Source organism: Amblyraja radiata, chromosome 13 (assembly GCF_010909765.2).
Source record: "Amblyraja radiata isolate CabotCenter1 chromosome 13, sAmbRad1.1.pri, whole genome shotgun sequence".
In the NCBI taxonomy this organism is placed as follows: Eukaryota; Metazoa; Chordata; class Chondrichthyes; order Rajiformes; family Rajidae; genus Amblyraja; species Amblyraja radiata.
This window is the reverse complement of record NC_045968.1, coordinates 47,194,274-47,211,551: the sequence shown is the minus strand read 5'-3', so window position 1 is coordinate 47,211,551 and position 17,278 is coordinate 47,194,274. Positions and strand designations below refer to the sequence as shown.

Below are 17,278 nucleotides of genomic sequence, written 5' to 3'. Positions count from 1 at the left end.
CCCTCCTAACCTTATTCTCCTGCCTTCAAACACACATCAGTCCCTACTGTAAAGATGTGGATTACAAACATGTCCGAGACACTACATTTGGAAAATATTAGGCTTGTCCTGGCAGAAAAACCAGATCAATTTTTCAAGACATGGACACACTTTACCGAATTCTTACAAGGATAGTATGGCGCAACACAAATTTGGATTTAAATCCAACTATGGGTTGAGCGAGGTGGATGGGGGGGGTCCATTTTTTTTGTTCGTTTTTTTTCTCCCTTTCCTCTCTTATACCTTTACCCGCTCTTTGGCCACACTACTTTGGTAGTCCAGGGGTCCTGTCTTTTCACTTTTCATCTTTTCCTTCTCTTTTTCATTCTCTCTTGTTTAAAAAAAAAATCCTGCCTTCTCCCCATAACCTCTGACACCCGTACTAATCAAGAACTTATCTATCTCCGCCTTAAATATATCCACTGACTTGGCCTCCACAGCCTCTTCTGTGGCAAAGAATTCCACAGATTTACCACCCTCTGCCTAAAGAAATTCCTCCTCATCTCCTTCCTAAATGAATGTCCTTTAATTCTGAGGCTATGATCTCCAGTCATCGACTCTCCCACTAGAGGAAACATCCTCTCCACATCCACTGTATCGACTTTTTCCCTTCTTCCCGATGGTAGAAGTGATATGAAAGCACGGCCAGGGTGGTGTGGGTCTTTGAGGATATTAGCTGCCCTGTCTCTCTTTGGTGTAAACCAGCATCTGCAGTTCCTTCCTACACATTTTTTAGTCTTACTTGTATGCTCTGTTCATTCCCATTGTACACGATCGTACTGTAATCACCTGTCCAGAATTGCTGGTCTATGCCAAAACTAAATCTGATCTCCAAAAATTCCTTAATCTGGGAAGATACCTAATTTTGTTCACATATTCTCAGGATAACCAACAGAGGGAGCTTTTACATTCCAGTTCACTGATTTTAAATGGTACAGGTCCGACACTTGTATAGAATCTTGGAACTATTACAACACATAAGAAAGCCACTCCATTCCTGGTACAGCAATTTTAATTAAAATTTTAATATTCATAATATGCCCTTCAGCCCATTGACTCTACGCTGACCAGCGATCCCCATACACTAACATTATCCTACACACAGGGGCCAATTTACGATTTTTACTGAAGCCATTTAACCTACAAACCTGTACGTCTTTGCAATGTGGAAGGAAACAGGAGCTCCCGGAAGCAACCCACGCAATCACGGGGAGAACTCCATACAGACAGCACCCGTCAGGATCGAACCCGGGTCTCTGGCGCTGTGAGGCAGCAACACTACCATGCACCACCATGCCACCACCATGCTGCTCCTATCGATCGGATCGGCCACTAGATCGGATGTCCAATCAGTATCCCAAAAGAGCATTAATTCCAATTTTTAGGCGTCTAGAGCTTCAAACTTAGCTCATAATCTCAAACAGTTACCAACACCACTTATTTTCTCAAAGTGTTTATTCTTATGTGGATGATGGGTATACAGTTGAACGTCAGTGAGAAGAGGTGGCAGGGAGCTGATTAAATGATGAGCACAGTCAGATTGTAAAACTGTTGCTACTGGAACCAGGGCAAACTTTGGTTTGACTCCTCCTCTGTTCATGACACTCAGGAAGTCCATTGTAGCCTTTGCATTGTAACATAATTACCGATTTGCACAGATCAAGGCTGTTTGGGGATTAAAGTTGTTTGTTGTGTGTATAGTGTTATTTTACTCGGTTGATGAGATCAGCAAACTTTTTTTAATAGTCTGTCTAGTTAATATATACGTCATTCTTGACAATGAACTACAGAAGTGTACAAAGTTGTACAGATATTAAATTGGCAACATGTTATTGACAGGATTAGAATACTCTTTATCAAATGTCAGCCACTTTCTTGGTCCAGCTGTCTAACTGTTAATTGTTAATGAATACTGTTTTCTACCAAATAACATCTGTTTTCACATTAGTGAGCATAATGGATATTTTGAGTGCATGTTGTAATCTGTGACATCAATGAGAAATGTTTTTCAGCTGATCAGCAAAGCATATGCTAAAATTGTCCTTTTCCAGCACAAAGAAGTCGATGATTTAATCATTTAGTTATTGATTTAGTACGATTGATTTAATAGTCTGATTTTAATACCTGATCTCCAACAATCAGAAGCCAAGTCTGAAAAAGGGTCTCAACCTGAAATGTCAACCATCCCTTCTATCCAGAGATGCTGCCTGCCCCGCTGAGTTACTCCAGCATTTTGCCTCTATCTTCAATGTAAACCAGCATCTGCAGCTCCTTCCGACACATCTTCTCGTTATTACCACTAGGTGCCAGTAAATGTTCTTACAATCATATCTTTGCAATGTCAAGAGCTGAACTGAATTCTACTGAGCTTGCACATGATGTTTACCAAATTAGAATCGAAGCATTTTGTATTTTGTAGCTAATGTCATCTATCGTATTTATACAGAGCCTATTTCTAGGCAAATAAACAAATTCTCCTTTGATTTTACAGAAATACTTCAATCTGACAGATTTACTCCTGTTAACAAAGAGGGAATTGCAGGTCCAGCAGACAATAAGTCTGGCCCCTTGTCAATTACTACACACGGTGAATATTATTTGCCCATCAATGAAATTATATTTTTTTCAATTCTCTTCAACTGCTCGTCTTTATTATAGGGAGAAATACAAAATACAATGGATCTTAAATATATGCAGAAAACTAAACATATGTAAAGAATAGAAGCGTAGGGAATTCAAAAATGTTTAATTGTCATATGTACCGACAACAGAACACTGAAAACTGTACCAGCAGCATCTTAACAGGCCCATAAATGCAATACACACAAATATGTATAATATATATATTGTTATTCAATTAAATAATAACTGCAATGCTAGTGCAAAATAAAAACACGTCCCTAATGTAACTAAAAGCAGTCCTTTGAAGTTCATAGTTGCTAAGATTAGTGATGTGTTGTGTTCAAGAGCCTGATGGTTGTTGGCAAGAAGCTATTCTTGAACATGGTGATTACTATTTTCAGTCTCCTATACCTTCTTCCCGATGGTCGGAGTGAAATGAGAGCGTGGCCAGGCTGGTGTGAGTCTTTGAGGATATCTGCTGCCTTATTGAGGCAGTGCCTCCTGTAGATCCATTGGATGGCAAGGAAGTCAGTATCTGTATCTCTCTGTAATCTAAAGCAGCATTAAAGCAACATATTATCGATGATGTAATAATGATAGAGACAATGCATTCTACATAATATCTACACAGGATATGTATTTGTTACATTATTGTAATCGATAACAAGAACACATACTATTTATATAGTAGTTGCAATGCCACAAGATACTCCAGCATCCTTCATAGGGATGTGACCAAGTACAAACTTTAACGCATAAGAAGAAATCAGGGCAGATAATTCAAAGCTTGGCGAAAGCGGTAAGTTTTAAAAAGCATTTTAAAAGAGGATAGAGTAGTTTAGATATATTGTGTGGTTTAAGAAGGAAATTTCAGAATTTGGTCCATGTCTGTTAAAGGCAAATTAAAGCCAAAAAATACTGCAGATCCCGGTTTGCAAAAAAAAAAGTAACTCAATGAGTCGTGCAGCATCTATGGAAAACATCCATGTTGTCTAAAGTTGCTGACTGATCTGCTGAGTTACTTCAGCACTTTGTGCCTTTTTTTGAAAGGCAAAATTAAAACTTGGAGCTGTTAAATTTAGGATTAACCAAGAGATTGTAATAATAATAATAATAATAATAATAATATAATATATCTTTTATTGTCATTGCACGTCAGTGCAACGAGATTTAGTATGCAGCTCCACTGATGTACAAGAAAGGTAAATAAATACAATACATAAATAAACAAGCTGAATTGATTGACGTGACCACCTGAGGGAGACTGTCCAAAGGGGGTGGGTGGGGGGGCACTCATTAGGGCCGGTTCAGAGCCGCTATAGCTCTTGGGATGAAACTGTTCCTGAGTCTAGAGGTTCGGGCGTAGAAGGCCTTGTAACGTCTGCCGGAGGGAAGTAGTTGAAACAGACTGTGGCAGGGGTGTGATGAGTCCTTATGGATGCTGAGGGCCTTCCTGAGGCACCGCGTGTGGTAGATGCCCTCCAAGGCTGGTAGCTCTGTCCCGATGATCCGCTGCGCTCTGTTGACGACGCGCTGGAGAGCTCTCCTCTCCGCCTCCGTGCAGCTGAGATACCACACAGAGATGCCATACGTTAGTATGCTCTCTGTGGTGCAGAGGTAGAACGTTGTCAGCAGCTGTTGGGGCAGACCAGTCTTTTTTAATGTCCTCAGGAAGAACAGTCGTTGCTGTGCCTTCTTGACCAGCGCGGCGGTGTTTGTGGACCATGTGAGGTCTTCTGAAATGTGAGTGCCCAGAAACTTAAAGCTGGACACTCTCTCCACACTTTCCCCGTAAATGGAGATTGGGGCGTATTCTCCAGAATGGGACCTCCTGAAGTCAATAATCAGCTCCTTGGTCTTGGAGGTGTTTATTGCCAAGTTGTTATTGGCGCACCAGTCCGCCAGGTTCTGCACCTCCGCATAGGTTGGGAGAATGCAAATAGATTAAGTTAAATTAGCTTGGTTTATTGCATTTACACAGCAGTGCAACTAAATGCCATTGTTTGCATGAAGCTCATAGCATACACGGTAATGGGAAACGAAGGCTGATCTTTTTATGTGGGAGATTATATGTCTGGAGGAGATTACAAAGAGGGAAGGCTGAGGGATATAAAACCAAGATGATATTTTTGTAACTGAAGCCTGAGTTAAGGAGAGCCAACATGGGTTAGCAAGTCCAACAATAATGACTGAAAGAAATCGGTGTGAGTTGGGACCTGAGGCAGCTGACCATAGTCTACATTGGAACACGCTGTGTAAATAAAATGTGGTGGTACATAGAACATGAAACTTAAAACAGTAGAAACACAGGAACAGGTCCTACGACCCATAACGTTCAAGCAGTACATGATGCCAGGTTAAAGTAATTTACTCTCCAGCACATAATTCACATCCCTCCATTCCCTGCATATCCATGTGCCAATCTAAAAGCCTCTTAAATGCTACTATCATATCTGCCTGCACCACCACCCCTGGCAACATGTTCCAAACACCCACCACACTGTGTGTAAAAAAACATGTCCCGCACATCTCCCCTCTCAACTTGAAGCTACCTAGTCTGACATTTCCACGCTGGGAGAAAAGTCTGCAACTCCTCCACTCAGCAAACCTACTAACCAACCCATCTGCATTATGATTATAACTTCCCACAAAAACACTTTGCGATCAACTACAAAAGGTTTTTAAGAAGTTACTTTTTCACCTTCTTGGACCACACAGCCCCTCTTCATATTCAGATTAAATTAGGACAGAAGAATTAGTTCAGGTTAGAGATACAGTGTAGAAACAGGCTCCTCAGCCCACTGAGTCTGTGCCGACCTGCGATCCCCGCACACTAACTCTATCCTATACACACTAGAGACAGTTTACAATTATACCAAGCCACTTAGCCTACAAACCTGTACGTCTCTGGTGTGTGGGAGGAAACCGGAGCACCCGGAGATAACCTATGCAGGTCATGGGGAGAACGTAAAAACTCCATACAGACAGCAACAGTAGTCAGGATCGAACCCAGGTCTCTGGCGCTGTAAGGCAGCAACTCTACCACTGCACCACCATGCCGCAGAAATGATGAGATTAAACACAAAGTGTATCTTTTATAAATGAGTTAATTAATTATTATTTATTTGGTGAACTTCAGTTTGTCATTTGACCAGTTATGTTATAAGGCTGCACGTTTTCCTAGTGAGGTCAAATGAGTGACTTAATAAGCCACAGGTATTCAGACGTGCAATGTGTACTTGGCTTTGGGTGTGACTAGGTCACAAGGTCATAAGTGATAGTAGAATTAGGCCATTCGGCCCATCAAGTCTACTCTGCCATTCAATCATGGCTGATCTATCTCTCCCTCCTAACCCCATTCTCCTGTCTTCTCCCAAAACCTCTGACACCTGCACTAATCAAGAATCTATCTATCTTTGCCTCAAAAATATCCACTGACTTCGTCTCCACAGCCTTCTGTGGCAAAGAATTCCACAGATTCACCACCCTCTGACTAAAGAAATGTCTCCTCATCTTCTTCCGAAAAGACGTCCTTTAATTCTGAGGCTATGACCTCTAGTCCTAGACTCTCCCACAAGTGGAAACATCCTCTCCACATCCACTCTGCCCAAGCAGTATGTTTCAATGAGGTCCCTGCTCATTCTCCAGTGAGTACAGGCCCAGTGCCGACAAACGCTCAACGTAGGTTAACCTTTGTGATGTCTGCTCAGTGATTTTCCACATGTTCGATAGACGAAATGTTTAAGAAAGAACTGCTGATGCTGGAAAAATCGAAGGTAGACTAAAATGCTGGAGAAACTCAGCGGGTAAGGCATCATCTATGGAGCGAAGGAATAGGTGACGCTTTGGGTCGAGACCCTTCTTCAGACTGATGGTCAGATGGTCATGTTCGATGGGCAGTTCTACAGCCAGCTTCCACCAGGGAGCATTTGGAGTCATTCATTCATGCCTTTGATCTTTGACTTTCACTGAGCTACCAGAGGGCAGTTTGAAAGATGAGCCTTTGAAATATATTAGGGGCACCAACATCTGTCCACCTTTTCTCTTGATATGATGTTCCACTGTCATTTAATGTGAAACATCGTTGTGGTTTTTGGTGCAGCACGAACATATAGTCCATCAAATGTAGTCAGACTCTACATATATTCTTCCATTTGTATCCCCTCTCATTCCAATCTCCACTCCATGGGAGGGGATCTCCACAACAGCTGCTTTCTGTCATCTACAAGTGCGCTCTGTAAACATAACGCAAACACTTTCGTGGAAAAATAACAAACATGCGATTAAGCTGTTTATAATATCGCAGAGTTAAATATACTGTCATTTAGACTATGCCTGTGGGGTCATTGTAGACATGCAAGTTTTAAGCCTATAAACAATAGATTCAGTTAAAAGTAAATATTACATTGACTCAATGCTTAAGCTCTTCATAAGAATATTCAATCAAAATTGTCTGAAACAAATCCACCATTGATATAACTTAAATAAACATCACCACCCAGAAGGAACGGAGATTGTCTGAAGACTAAAGAATTGAAGGAGTGAGTGGAATCAGCAGAGGAAGGGCAGAGCTCGGTCGGGGAAAGGAAAGAGAGGAGGTAGCCAGAATAAGAAGCTGCCAGTTCAATTGGGCAAGGCACTGAGAGAGAAAACTAAAGGGTGAGATTGTTAAGGTTAATGGACAATAGTGTGTGGCAGTAAGTACAGCTGCTGCCCACAGCTCCAGCTCAATTCTGACCTTTTACATTTCAGATTAGTGTATTAGACTTTGGAGATATACAGCAAGGAAACAGACCCTTCAGCCCACGAGTCCACTCCAACCAGCGATACACTAGCACTATCCTACACACCAGGGACAATTTTTTACAACTTGCCAAAGCCAATTAACCTGCAAACCTGCACGTCTTTGGAATTTGGGAGGAAACTGGAGCACCGGGAGAAAACACATGCGGTCTCAGAGAGAACGTACAAACTCCGTATAGATAGCACCCAGAATCAAACCCTGGTCTCTGGCGCTGTAAAGCGGCCTTTTCACGGGGCGAGTTGACGCAAGATGTCACCAGAGTGAAGAGGTCGTGGTCCAGCACGAGTCTCGCACGATATAACGGCAGTAGATAAAGAGTTCCCACGGTACTCGGCATTTCTGCTATTTGTGCGAGTGACTTGTCCGTTTCCCGAGCTTTCCCGTTAAATCTTGAATGAACATCGTGAACTACACGTGACACAAATGATGTAACTTTTTTTTTCACACACTATATATATCCTCCCTTGGTTGAATTGGCTCATTTGGAGACATATTTTACTGTGTATGTGGGAGACACAGATGGACTGAGCACAGTACCTCGGTCTTACTGTGTGTGGGAGAGGGGGAGAAAGAGACGTACACTCACAGAGGCAGAGTCTCTCAGCCTGTGTAAGAGGGAGGGAGAGAGAGAGAGAGGCACACACAAGGTGGATGTGAAATCTCACCTGCCTGTTTCAGTGACAGACACCCGCCGTCAGTAAATGAAGACACCCCCATCTGTCTCCCCCTCCTCTCCCTCGACACCCCCACCTTTCTCTCCCAACTCCAGTCCCGTCCCGACCCCCTGGGAAACTGAATAGAGCAACAGTCAACTGCTGCCTGTGCGCTGATATGACAATAAAGGCTACTTTACTTTACTGAGTTAAAGAGTTCCCACGGTAGACTGTAAAACTGGGACCCTGGTTCTGGACTCCCCCAACACCGGAACCCTTCTTCAGACAGCCTAATCGGAATTGGGTCTGAAGATGTGTCTCGTCCCGAAACATCAGCTTTTTTTCTCCAGAGATGCTGCTTGACTCGCTGAGTTACTCCAGCTTTTTGTGTCTGTCTTCGGTTTAAACCAGCATGTGCAGTTCATTCCTTACACGGGTCTCTGTACAACATTGATTGGTAGCGTTCCGGACCCCTGGACCCGAGGACTCCGACCTGTATCTCTCAAAGAAGTACATGTGAAAAATTTCTCACGGACCATAAAAATGCGTAACCTTTCAGTAAAGTCCCTTTTAAAGTCCCTTTTAAAGATTATAGTTATTTTCTTGAATCTCATTAACATAACTCATGAATAAGTTGATGTCCATATGCGGATGCAAATCTTTATTTTTATTTATTTTTTAAATTCAATCCCACATAAGATAATTTTTACTCACCTTCTGTTCCCTCTGTCCAGCTTCCGGGTTCACCGTTCGCAGGAGTTCCCACGGTACCCGCAAGAGTTATTACGGATATCGCACTGGCCACTACGTTCATATAATGTTGCAATACTCAACCACAAGTGTACAAGTCAATCTTGGAGAAATTCAAACTTTCTTGAATTTTCTCCCGAGTGACCAAGTTACACGATGACCTGCCGTTAGCGCTACGGTGGTCCACGGTGGTCCACGAATGCCGCACTGTTATCGCACGAGGTTCCCACGATGTTAAACTCCGGTTAACTCTTGCGTCAAGTCGCCCCGTGAAAAGGCCGCTTAAAGGCAGCAACTCTACCATTGCACTACTGGACTGCCTCTATTGTCATACACACCAAGCTGTAATGAAATGGGAGGTACACAAAAAAGCTGGAGTAACTCAGCGGGTGCAGCAGCATCTATGGAGCGAAGGAAAAAGGCAACGTTTCGGCCCGAAACGTTGCCTTTTTCCTTCGCTCCATAGATGCTGCTGCACCCGCTGAGTTTCTCCAGCTTTTTTGTGTACCTTCGATTTTCCAGCATCTGCAGTTCCTTCTTAAACAGGCTGTAATGAAATTCCTTGTTCACATTAAGCTCACAGAGTAAACAGTCTAATACAATAATGATAATCACAACAATAAATACACAACAACTGCACGACTGGTGCAAGATTGTAATGCATTCTGAAGCAGTGCAAAGCAAATTGTCGTGCAAAAATATATTAGAGTACAATAACAGAATAACCAAATGAGATAGAGTTAAGAGTAAGAATATGTTGCAGCATCTCTGGGAAAGGAGTGTGAAAGAGTTGATAGACACAAAATGCTGGAATAACTCGGCAGGACAGGCAACATCTCTGGAGAACAGGACTAGGTGACGTTTCGGGTCGAGACCCTTCTTTAGACTGGGTTCTGACCGAAAACATCACCTATTTCTTTTCTCCAGAGATGCTGCCTGACCCACTGAGTTTACTCCAGCATTTTGTGTCTATCTTTGGTGTAAACAAGGGTACCCGGAATATTAAAAATTTCCCTCACCCTCCCGTCTCCCCCACCCTCCCGTCTCCCCCGGCCAGTGATTGGATGGACGCCGGGGTCTGAACCCATCGCTGAAAAGGTCTCGGACAAATCGTGTTCCCAGAGACGCCATGTCTGTTTGCCGGCTTTTCGACGCATGTCCGTTGTGCTTATTGTCCTTTCGGCATGGAGTCCGTTCAGGTTCGTATCCTTTCGGCATCGTGCCCTTTCGGTTATTTGGCTTTTAGGCGTCGTGTCCGTTCAGTTATTTGGCTTTTCAGCGTCGTTTCCATTCGATATCTTGGCTTCCACTTTTTCGCTTCGGCTTCTCGTCCTTCTACATCCCGTCCGCACACGGTAAACAAGCATCTGCAGATCCTTCCTACACAGCGTGAAAGAGGTGATTGTTTAAGGAGTCTGATTGCAGTGGGGAAGAAGCTGTTCTGAAGTCTTACAAGCACTTGTATATTCTCCAAGAAGGTAGAAAGGAGAAAACTGAATTGGCTGGGGTGGCAGGAATCCTTGGTGATGCCTTCGATCCAGTGCTGCTTTTGTAGAGATTTCACATTCTTTAAGTGACAACATGGTTTTCCCCAGGGTGCCTAATTACTGCCCACATTCAAAAGACACTCTAGTTGGTTGGTTGGTTGATTAAAGGTCATTGTAGGTGGGTTGCATGCGAATCAGGTGTAAGTGATGGCCGTATGAGAGAGAATGGGGGAATGGATTGATAGGATTGCTCTGAGAACTAATATAGACTCGATGGGCCAAATGGTCTTGTTTGATGGTGTGAAAGACATAGATGAATAGAAAGCAAAAAATGAGGACAAAAAATATCGAGATTTAAATTCCCTGAACGAGGACATATCAGAAAGTCATAGAATTTTAATCAACATTCCTGAGGAAAAAAAACAATGAAGCGATCAGAAAAATGAACATTTTTGCAATTTAAAACCCAATACCAAGTTACCATTTGACATTGACTGGTTTTTGATAGACCTCAAAGACCAGAGAAAATAAATGAACTTTTTTTCATTCCTTTAAAGTGAACTAGAATATTAAGATGGTAATTTATACGAGTGTTCTCCACATTTAAGACTGGCTAGTTCACTGGAAACCCTCTAAGTTTTGTTTTTTAAGAGGCAGCTGGAACAGAACTGTTCGAGCTGCTGTTAGAACAGTATTCTTAGACTGGCCTGATGCACATGAGCTTTGATTAGTACGGGTGTCAAGGGTTATGGGGAGAAGGCAGGAGAATAGGGTTAGGAGGGAGAGATAGATCAGCCATGATTGATTGGCAGAGTATACTTGATGGGCTGAATGGCCTAATTCTACTCCTATCACTAATGACCATACACTGCTTTGTTAAAATCGACAATGATAAGAGAGAGACAAAACTGTAGTCCTAAGTGGAAGCTCGGGAGTAGAACTTCCTGCTGCCACCCAGCCTTAAAGCTGGTTTATGCCAGGAAGATTGGCCACCCATGGTAGATCCTGTCTCATTATCATTTGCCTTGAAACGAATGTGTAGGTTCTAAAGCAGACAGTGATCTGCTCCACACATTTACCACCCAGGCAGAAAACAACATGTTCCACCTTCAAAATAGTGTTTGGCAATGCTCGTCGTTAACGAGATTGCTTTATTGTGGTCGGTATTATAAGAAACAACATCTGCTGCGCACAAGTTGTTTCCTCGCGGTCGCATAACAGAAGCTCCATGTGTCACAGCCATAAATTGACCAGTGCCACTTGTGGCACTTGGCTTCTGCACCTGTCGTGAACTGGATTCATTGGCGTTTAGTGCTCAAAGGCCACATTAGGGAAGGTAGATGCTGCTTCGAACATGGGAGGGGGTTGCGTCACTTGCCCACTTTATTCTTAAACTGGCCTGTTGTGCATGAGCACTTTCCTGTGAAGAATTGCAGTGTAAATATTTCCCATCCACCCCACAAGTGGTAGTACTTCTTTGCTGTTTAGCAACTCTGCCGCCTTGCTGGTAGTTTTTTTTATAAAGCCACGTACTTTCTGTCCCCTGGCCTGTTTCCCCCAAAGATATTTCACCAATGTTTGACATGTTTGGGACCTCTCTGGACATCCCTCTATATTTGCAGGTCTTTGGAGCAACTGCAAGGGAATCAGAAGTTGACCAGGTACGGTGACCAGTGACCTCCATGCTCAGTTACCACTTGCCTATTTGTTGCCAGTGTGTATGGGGCCAGCCATTCGTATCTGAATGTGTCCAAAGACTCTGGCATCTTTTGTTCTGGGGGTTGGGAGGGAGGGATGTGGTTTTCCCTGAAGAGTCACGCTGCACAAATGCGGACAAACCATTCTGGCCACAGGCATGGGTCTTGTTGGCATCTGCGTGGGTTACATCTGCACCACTAAGTGCTTCCAGACAAGAGCAGGAGATAGCTGCCAAAAGCCCCAAGCTGGGGATTCATTTGCCATGACCTTCTTCTATAGGTGAAGTAGAACTGGTTTGACAAGCATCCAGCATGACAGCCTGCATGTATCCAACACATACATTTATTATAAGCTTCTGAGTACGTGCTTGGGACCCGCTTATTATATGTGATATGTTCTGTGGCTGCATGACAAGGCATATACGTGCATTTAGCATGTGCATGTCATGAAGTGTTGCATGTACTGAGCCCTTGGTTCACCTTTCCCCTCGCATGCTCTCCACTTCAGTATATACTCTGACCTAACTTCAAGGAAATGCTAATAAAACAGTCAATCAGTGGCCAACTGTTGCAAAATGTTTTCTCATAACAATTTACTGTGAGAGGGAAAGAGAGGAAGCAGATCTAAATCACTAAGTTAATAATTTAATATATCTGCAATTAGAAACTTCCGCCAGGATTTTTGCATGCTGGTATTTATACAATAGGAGTTTTGCCTGCCCAGTCTGACAGGAATGCCAAATGCTTTTAACGAACTGCATAAAAGTGTGTCTCAATGATCAGAGATAAAGTGTCAAGGCCAATTTACATAATACTAACAACTACCCTTGCCTCATGGTAACTCGCCGGTGAACGAACAATAACTAAACCTCATGGAAAACAATCAAAAAGTGATTAAAAATAAATCTCTATCGTTAATCTCTAAATCATGCAGCAGGATTGATGCTTTTGTGTATTCTGACCTTCCTCTTTTTCTACCCAGACTTTGTACCAACAGTGGTTCTATGGAGACAACACAATACTTGAAATGATTGAGAAGAAGCGCAGTTTGTGCAAAGAGATCAAGTCACGGCAGAAGCCAGATAAAGGTCTTTGTAAGCAGGAAAGCATGCCCATCCTTCCAAGCTGGAAGAAGAACAGTGCAACAAAGAGCCTGAAGCTGTCAGCGTCACCCTGTGCAAAGCCACAAACTGTTCTCTGGGACACAGCTATCTGAAGAAGTCCTCTGTGAAGCATGCTTCCCCCAAGGTTTCGACCGCTGACCATTCCAGGCAACCTCCAAGAGTAATTCCCCAGATGACTGTTCTTCAACCTTTGTCGTCCGCATTGGTCCACCCGCCCGGGCCCTTCGACCCTTTCAACTCCAATGATTCAGTTGCCTTGAGGAGACCATGGTTCACTGTGACTGGAGCCAACATGTCACACGACAGAGGTTGAGCCAATTTCCATGCCGAGCAAAGCCCCTGGCAGCAACCCTGGTCCTAGCTGCCTTAACGAAGCACTGTTGTGAAATGATATTTAAAAGTAATATTGCTATAACAATAAATTATCAAACAGCTGTGCTGTTATGTGAAAGGATTTTAATATAATTAATTTTATGGTCAGCTTTTAAGAAATTGCAATCAATCAGAGGCAGGCACGAGAGGAGGTGGTTGGTAGCATGAGTCTGATTCTTGACCACCAAAGGAGAATCTCTCATCTGTGAACCTTGTGCAACAAAATCACTTGCCTCTTCTTTAACAAGAGATTTTCGACAGGGTTGCACATTCGCGATATTCTCTGCCTGCTCTTAATATTTTGTTCGACGAGCACTTTTTTAATCCTATTTCAAAAACAAGGGAAGATGAGTTCCAATGGTCATTCAGTTTGCGAGAGAATGGAGTGATCCACCTCTTTAGTTACTGATAAATGCCAGCGGGACGTCACCCCGATCTGCAGAGCTCTCTTTAAGGGGGTTCCAGTTGCTTTCCTATGCAAACACCGGTGGAGTTTGGTATGTTTTGCCATTGTCTATGACACAGCCCTGCTCCTCTCTCTGGTCTGCACTAATTGATAATGAGTTTTTAAAAGGAACATTTATCAAATGCTCAAAGCACTAGGATGAGAATCTTTTCACACTGAACCACCGGATTTAGGTTTGTTTTTTGTATGTGACTCAACAGTGGGGCCTAGGAGAGATTTTCCTTTTCTGTGCCCAGGTATAGTAGATCAGAGTGTACACCTGCAATATGATCCATTGGCGTTAACCATTTACACCACGGAAATTCAGACTGACTCTTTCCCGGATGTGTTGTCCAGATGATCGTTGGGCCTGAGCACTTTAACACACGCTGTGTGAACCCAGGAAAATCTCCCCTACCCTCATCATAATCTGTGCAATGTAATCTCAGTAGAAACCGTTAGTTCATTACCTGTTGTGAAGTAAACAGGAGGAGTTGAAGGCTTTCAAATATTTTTTACATGTGTATTGACCTATGATATATCTATATATAAATATATATATATAATTATGATGTTATTGTCTCGTATTCACTTTTCTTGAATTTTAATAGTATAATTGAATATAGTGTGAACTTTATAGTATTTTTGTGTAAAGCACACTGTGAATAAAAATAGAAAAAAAAGCACAGTCAAAACACACCTAATGATTATCACAGCCAGTGTATGCATCACTACATAGATTATAGTTTTACAACAATGCTATTCTGCACAACTCGTGTATCAATCATAATGCGCACACTCAGTGAAATCCATAAACCTGGCATGCATCAAAATGCATGCATTCAACAATAGTCAAGCTGCACACAATCAAATCCTACCATATCAACCCCTCACCTATTATACCGTGTCTGCTCAACTTCATTCATAGTGCCTTTATCCATCATTGATCATTGTCTACACAGCCAGTCATGATCTTGGTGCATAAGCCTAACGTTATTCATATTTTATACAGCCGGCATCTATCAGAGAAAAGCCCAACACAAATTAATAGAGCATGACCCTAGCATTGATCTCAGTCTCAATCAGTGATCGCTTGTGCATCCCCTCCATCATTGGCAATATTTACATCCCAACACCATCAGCTAAATGCACGTATTCCTGCACGGATTATACCGAATGCACTAACATAATAAGCAGCCGGTGTGCAGACCCTGTCAGTGTAGATTGGTACATTAAGGAGATGATGAGTTGGGGACAGCTCGCAAAGAGTCACTACTCTCCAGGGCCATCTTGATGGGGGAGCTCATAGTATCCCAGTATCTTAACATGAGTTGTTTAGTGTACCCTAACTTTGGTCATGATTCGCTAACATACCCCAACTCTAATAGAGCCATTACACAAAACCCCAATTGAACTAATATATGCATCCTCACTTCTTTCAGATTCAATTTTTAACCCTTAAAATCCATCAGAGCCAGGGTAAGCACACGAAGATCACAGCCAGGACAAACCTAAAACATTATCACCAGTATTTAATTTCCTCCAAAAATGGATGACATTAAAATTTCAATCCCCTATACATTTATCCCGACATAATTTACCTTTGGGTCATGCACTTCAACATGCATCACAGTGAAGGCAAATATTCCAAACTGAATTTCAAATGGTGGATTACAGTCAGTCCATCCACTTTCTTGCTCACATATCAAGCAAGCTTTCACCAGTTGAGTAACTCATTTACTGTGTACACATACATACAAGTGCACATATAACGCACAAACAACATAGTTAGAGCACACACAGATGCATGCACTTTTACACATGCACACGCACGTGCACGCACAAACACACACATGCAGACCATGTCTTCTCGTCATTTTAAATACCATGATATCAGTTGTATTTTTAGAAAAAGTGGTAATTTTCAGCAACTTCAATGAAAATGGTGTTTAAATGAAAAGACCTATTCTGATAATTTGATCGTTTGTATTTTTTGCAATTCTTTTGGACAAAAACTGCGGAGAATTCTTCAGTAGCCTATGAATTATTCAACATACAGATGTGGGACTGAAGTGAGTTTCATTGTTGCAACATGTTCATTCCTGCTCAACTGTTTACAACTAAACCTTCCAACATTGAATGTCCTTTCCATTCCTCAGTGATATTCAAAGTAATGTTAATAACAGGCCAAGGATTCTTGTGAACTTATAGAATGAATGGATGTGTGTGCATTAACTTATCGCCCCATCATAATAAACACAGAAATTTGATATGAAACATTTGTCCTATTTCTAATGCTCTTTCTTTTCAAATATTCATTCGTGAGTAACGTTTGTTAGATTTAGCCAGTGTTGCATTTGGGTTTAGAGGTAAAGTCAGAGTTCCAGCACATTGACCTACAATACTGCACAGTAATTCTCAAGTCCAGGACATATAGGTGTACAAAGGATCTGTTGCTAAAATAGCAGACAGAAGAATGCATTGGGACACAATAAGTCTTCGTACAAACAGAAATTATTACTTGCAGTGATCTCTTCAAATAAATAAAAATATGTGATGCTGACACAGAAATTCCTCAGTATATTCCAGCGAGTTATCCCAACATTGATGATATGATGCAGGTATAATTATCCAGGTGACCGTCAAGTATTCCATCTGCTTAAAATTGGCTGGAGAGATTAGCTGTAGAGTGCTGGAGTGATACAGTGTGGAACCAGGCCCTTCAGCCCAACTTGCCCACACCGGCCAACATGTCCCAGCTATATTATTCCCACATGCTGCGTTTGGTCCATATCCCTCCAAACCTGTCCTATCCTGTAGCCTGGACTTCAAATCGTCACTGGTTCTTTATGTACAGATATACAGTACAGCAGCATTCTTTTTTTTTTGCATTGTTCAGTAAAGTATTGCCATATCTAAGCACAGTCCCTGATTAGTACAACATTATAGAAACAGTCCACTGAGGCTGCAAGCAAGCGTCGCCAGGTTTTGGCGCCATCATCTAAGTCCAGTCAGGGCCGCGCATTCAGATGGCTGGAGTGGCACCAGGTACAGGATAACCCCAGGCTGCTGCAGAAAGTTGGCTGAAACATTTAACATGCGTACACCACAAAGTGCCAGAGTAACTCGGCGGGTCAGGCAGCACCTCTGGGGAACATAAATACATGATGTTTTGGGTTGGGACTGTTCTTCAGACACAGCACTAGTGTGTTCTATGGTCAAATGATTAGCAGATTTTAGTGGAATATTGAGGTAGTCGAGAAGTGAAGGACAACTGGGAACATT

The 17,278-nt window shown here is 42.4% G+C and overlaps 1 protein-coding gene across 1 annotated transcript in view; it reads left to right on the top strand.

The window, feature by feature from the left end:
* nyap2 (neuronal tyrosine-phosphorylated phosphoinositide-3-kinase adaptor 2) overlaps nt 1-16,270 on the top strand; it is a 173,119-nt gene extending 156,849 nt beyond the window's left edge. Inside the window, exon 8 of the mRNA XM_033031989.1 lies at nt 13,035-16,270. Coding sequence (XP_032887880.1) covers nt 13,035-13,268 — 234 coding nt within the window. The 3' untranslated portion in view covers nt 13,269-16,270. The remainder of the gene's footprint in view (nt 1-13,034) is intronic.
* Nucleotides 16,271-17,278: the final 1,008 nt, after the last annotated feature.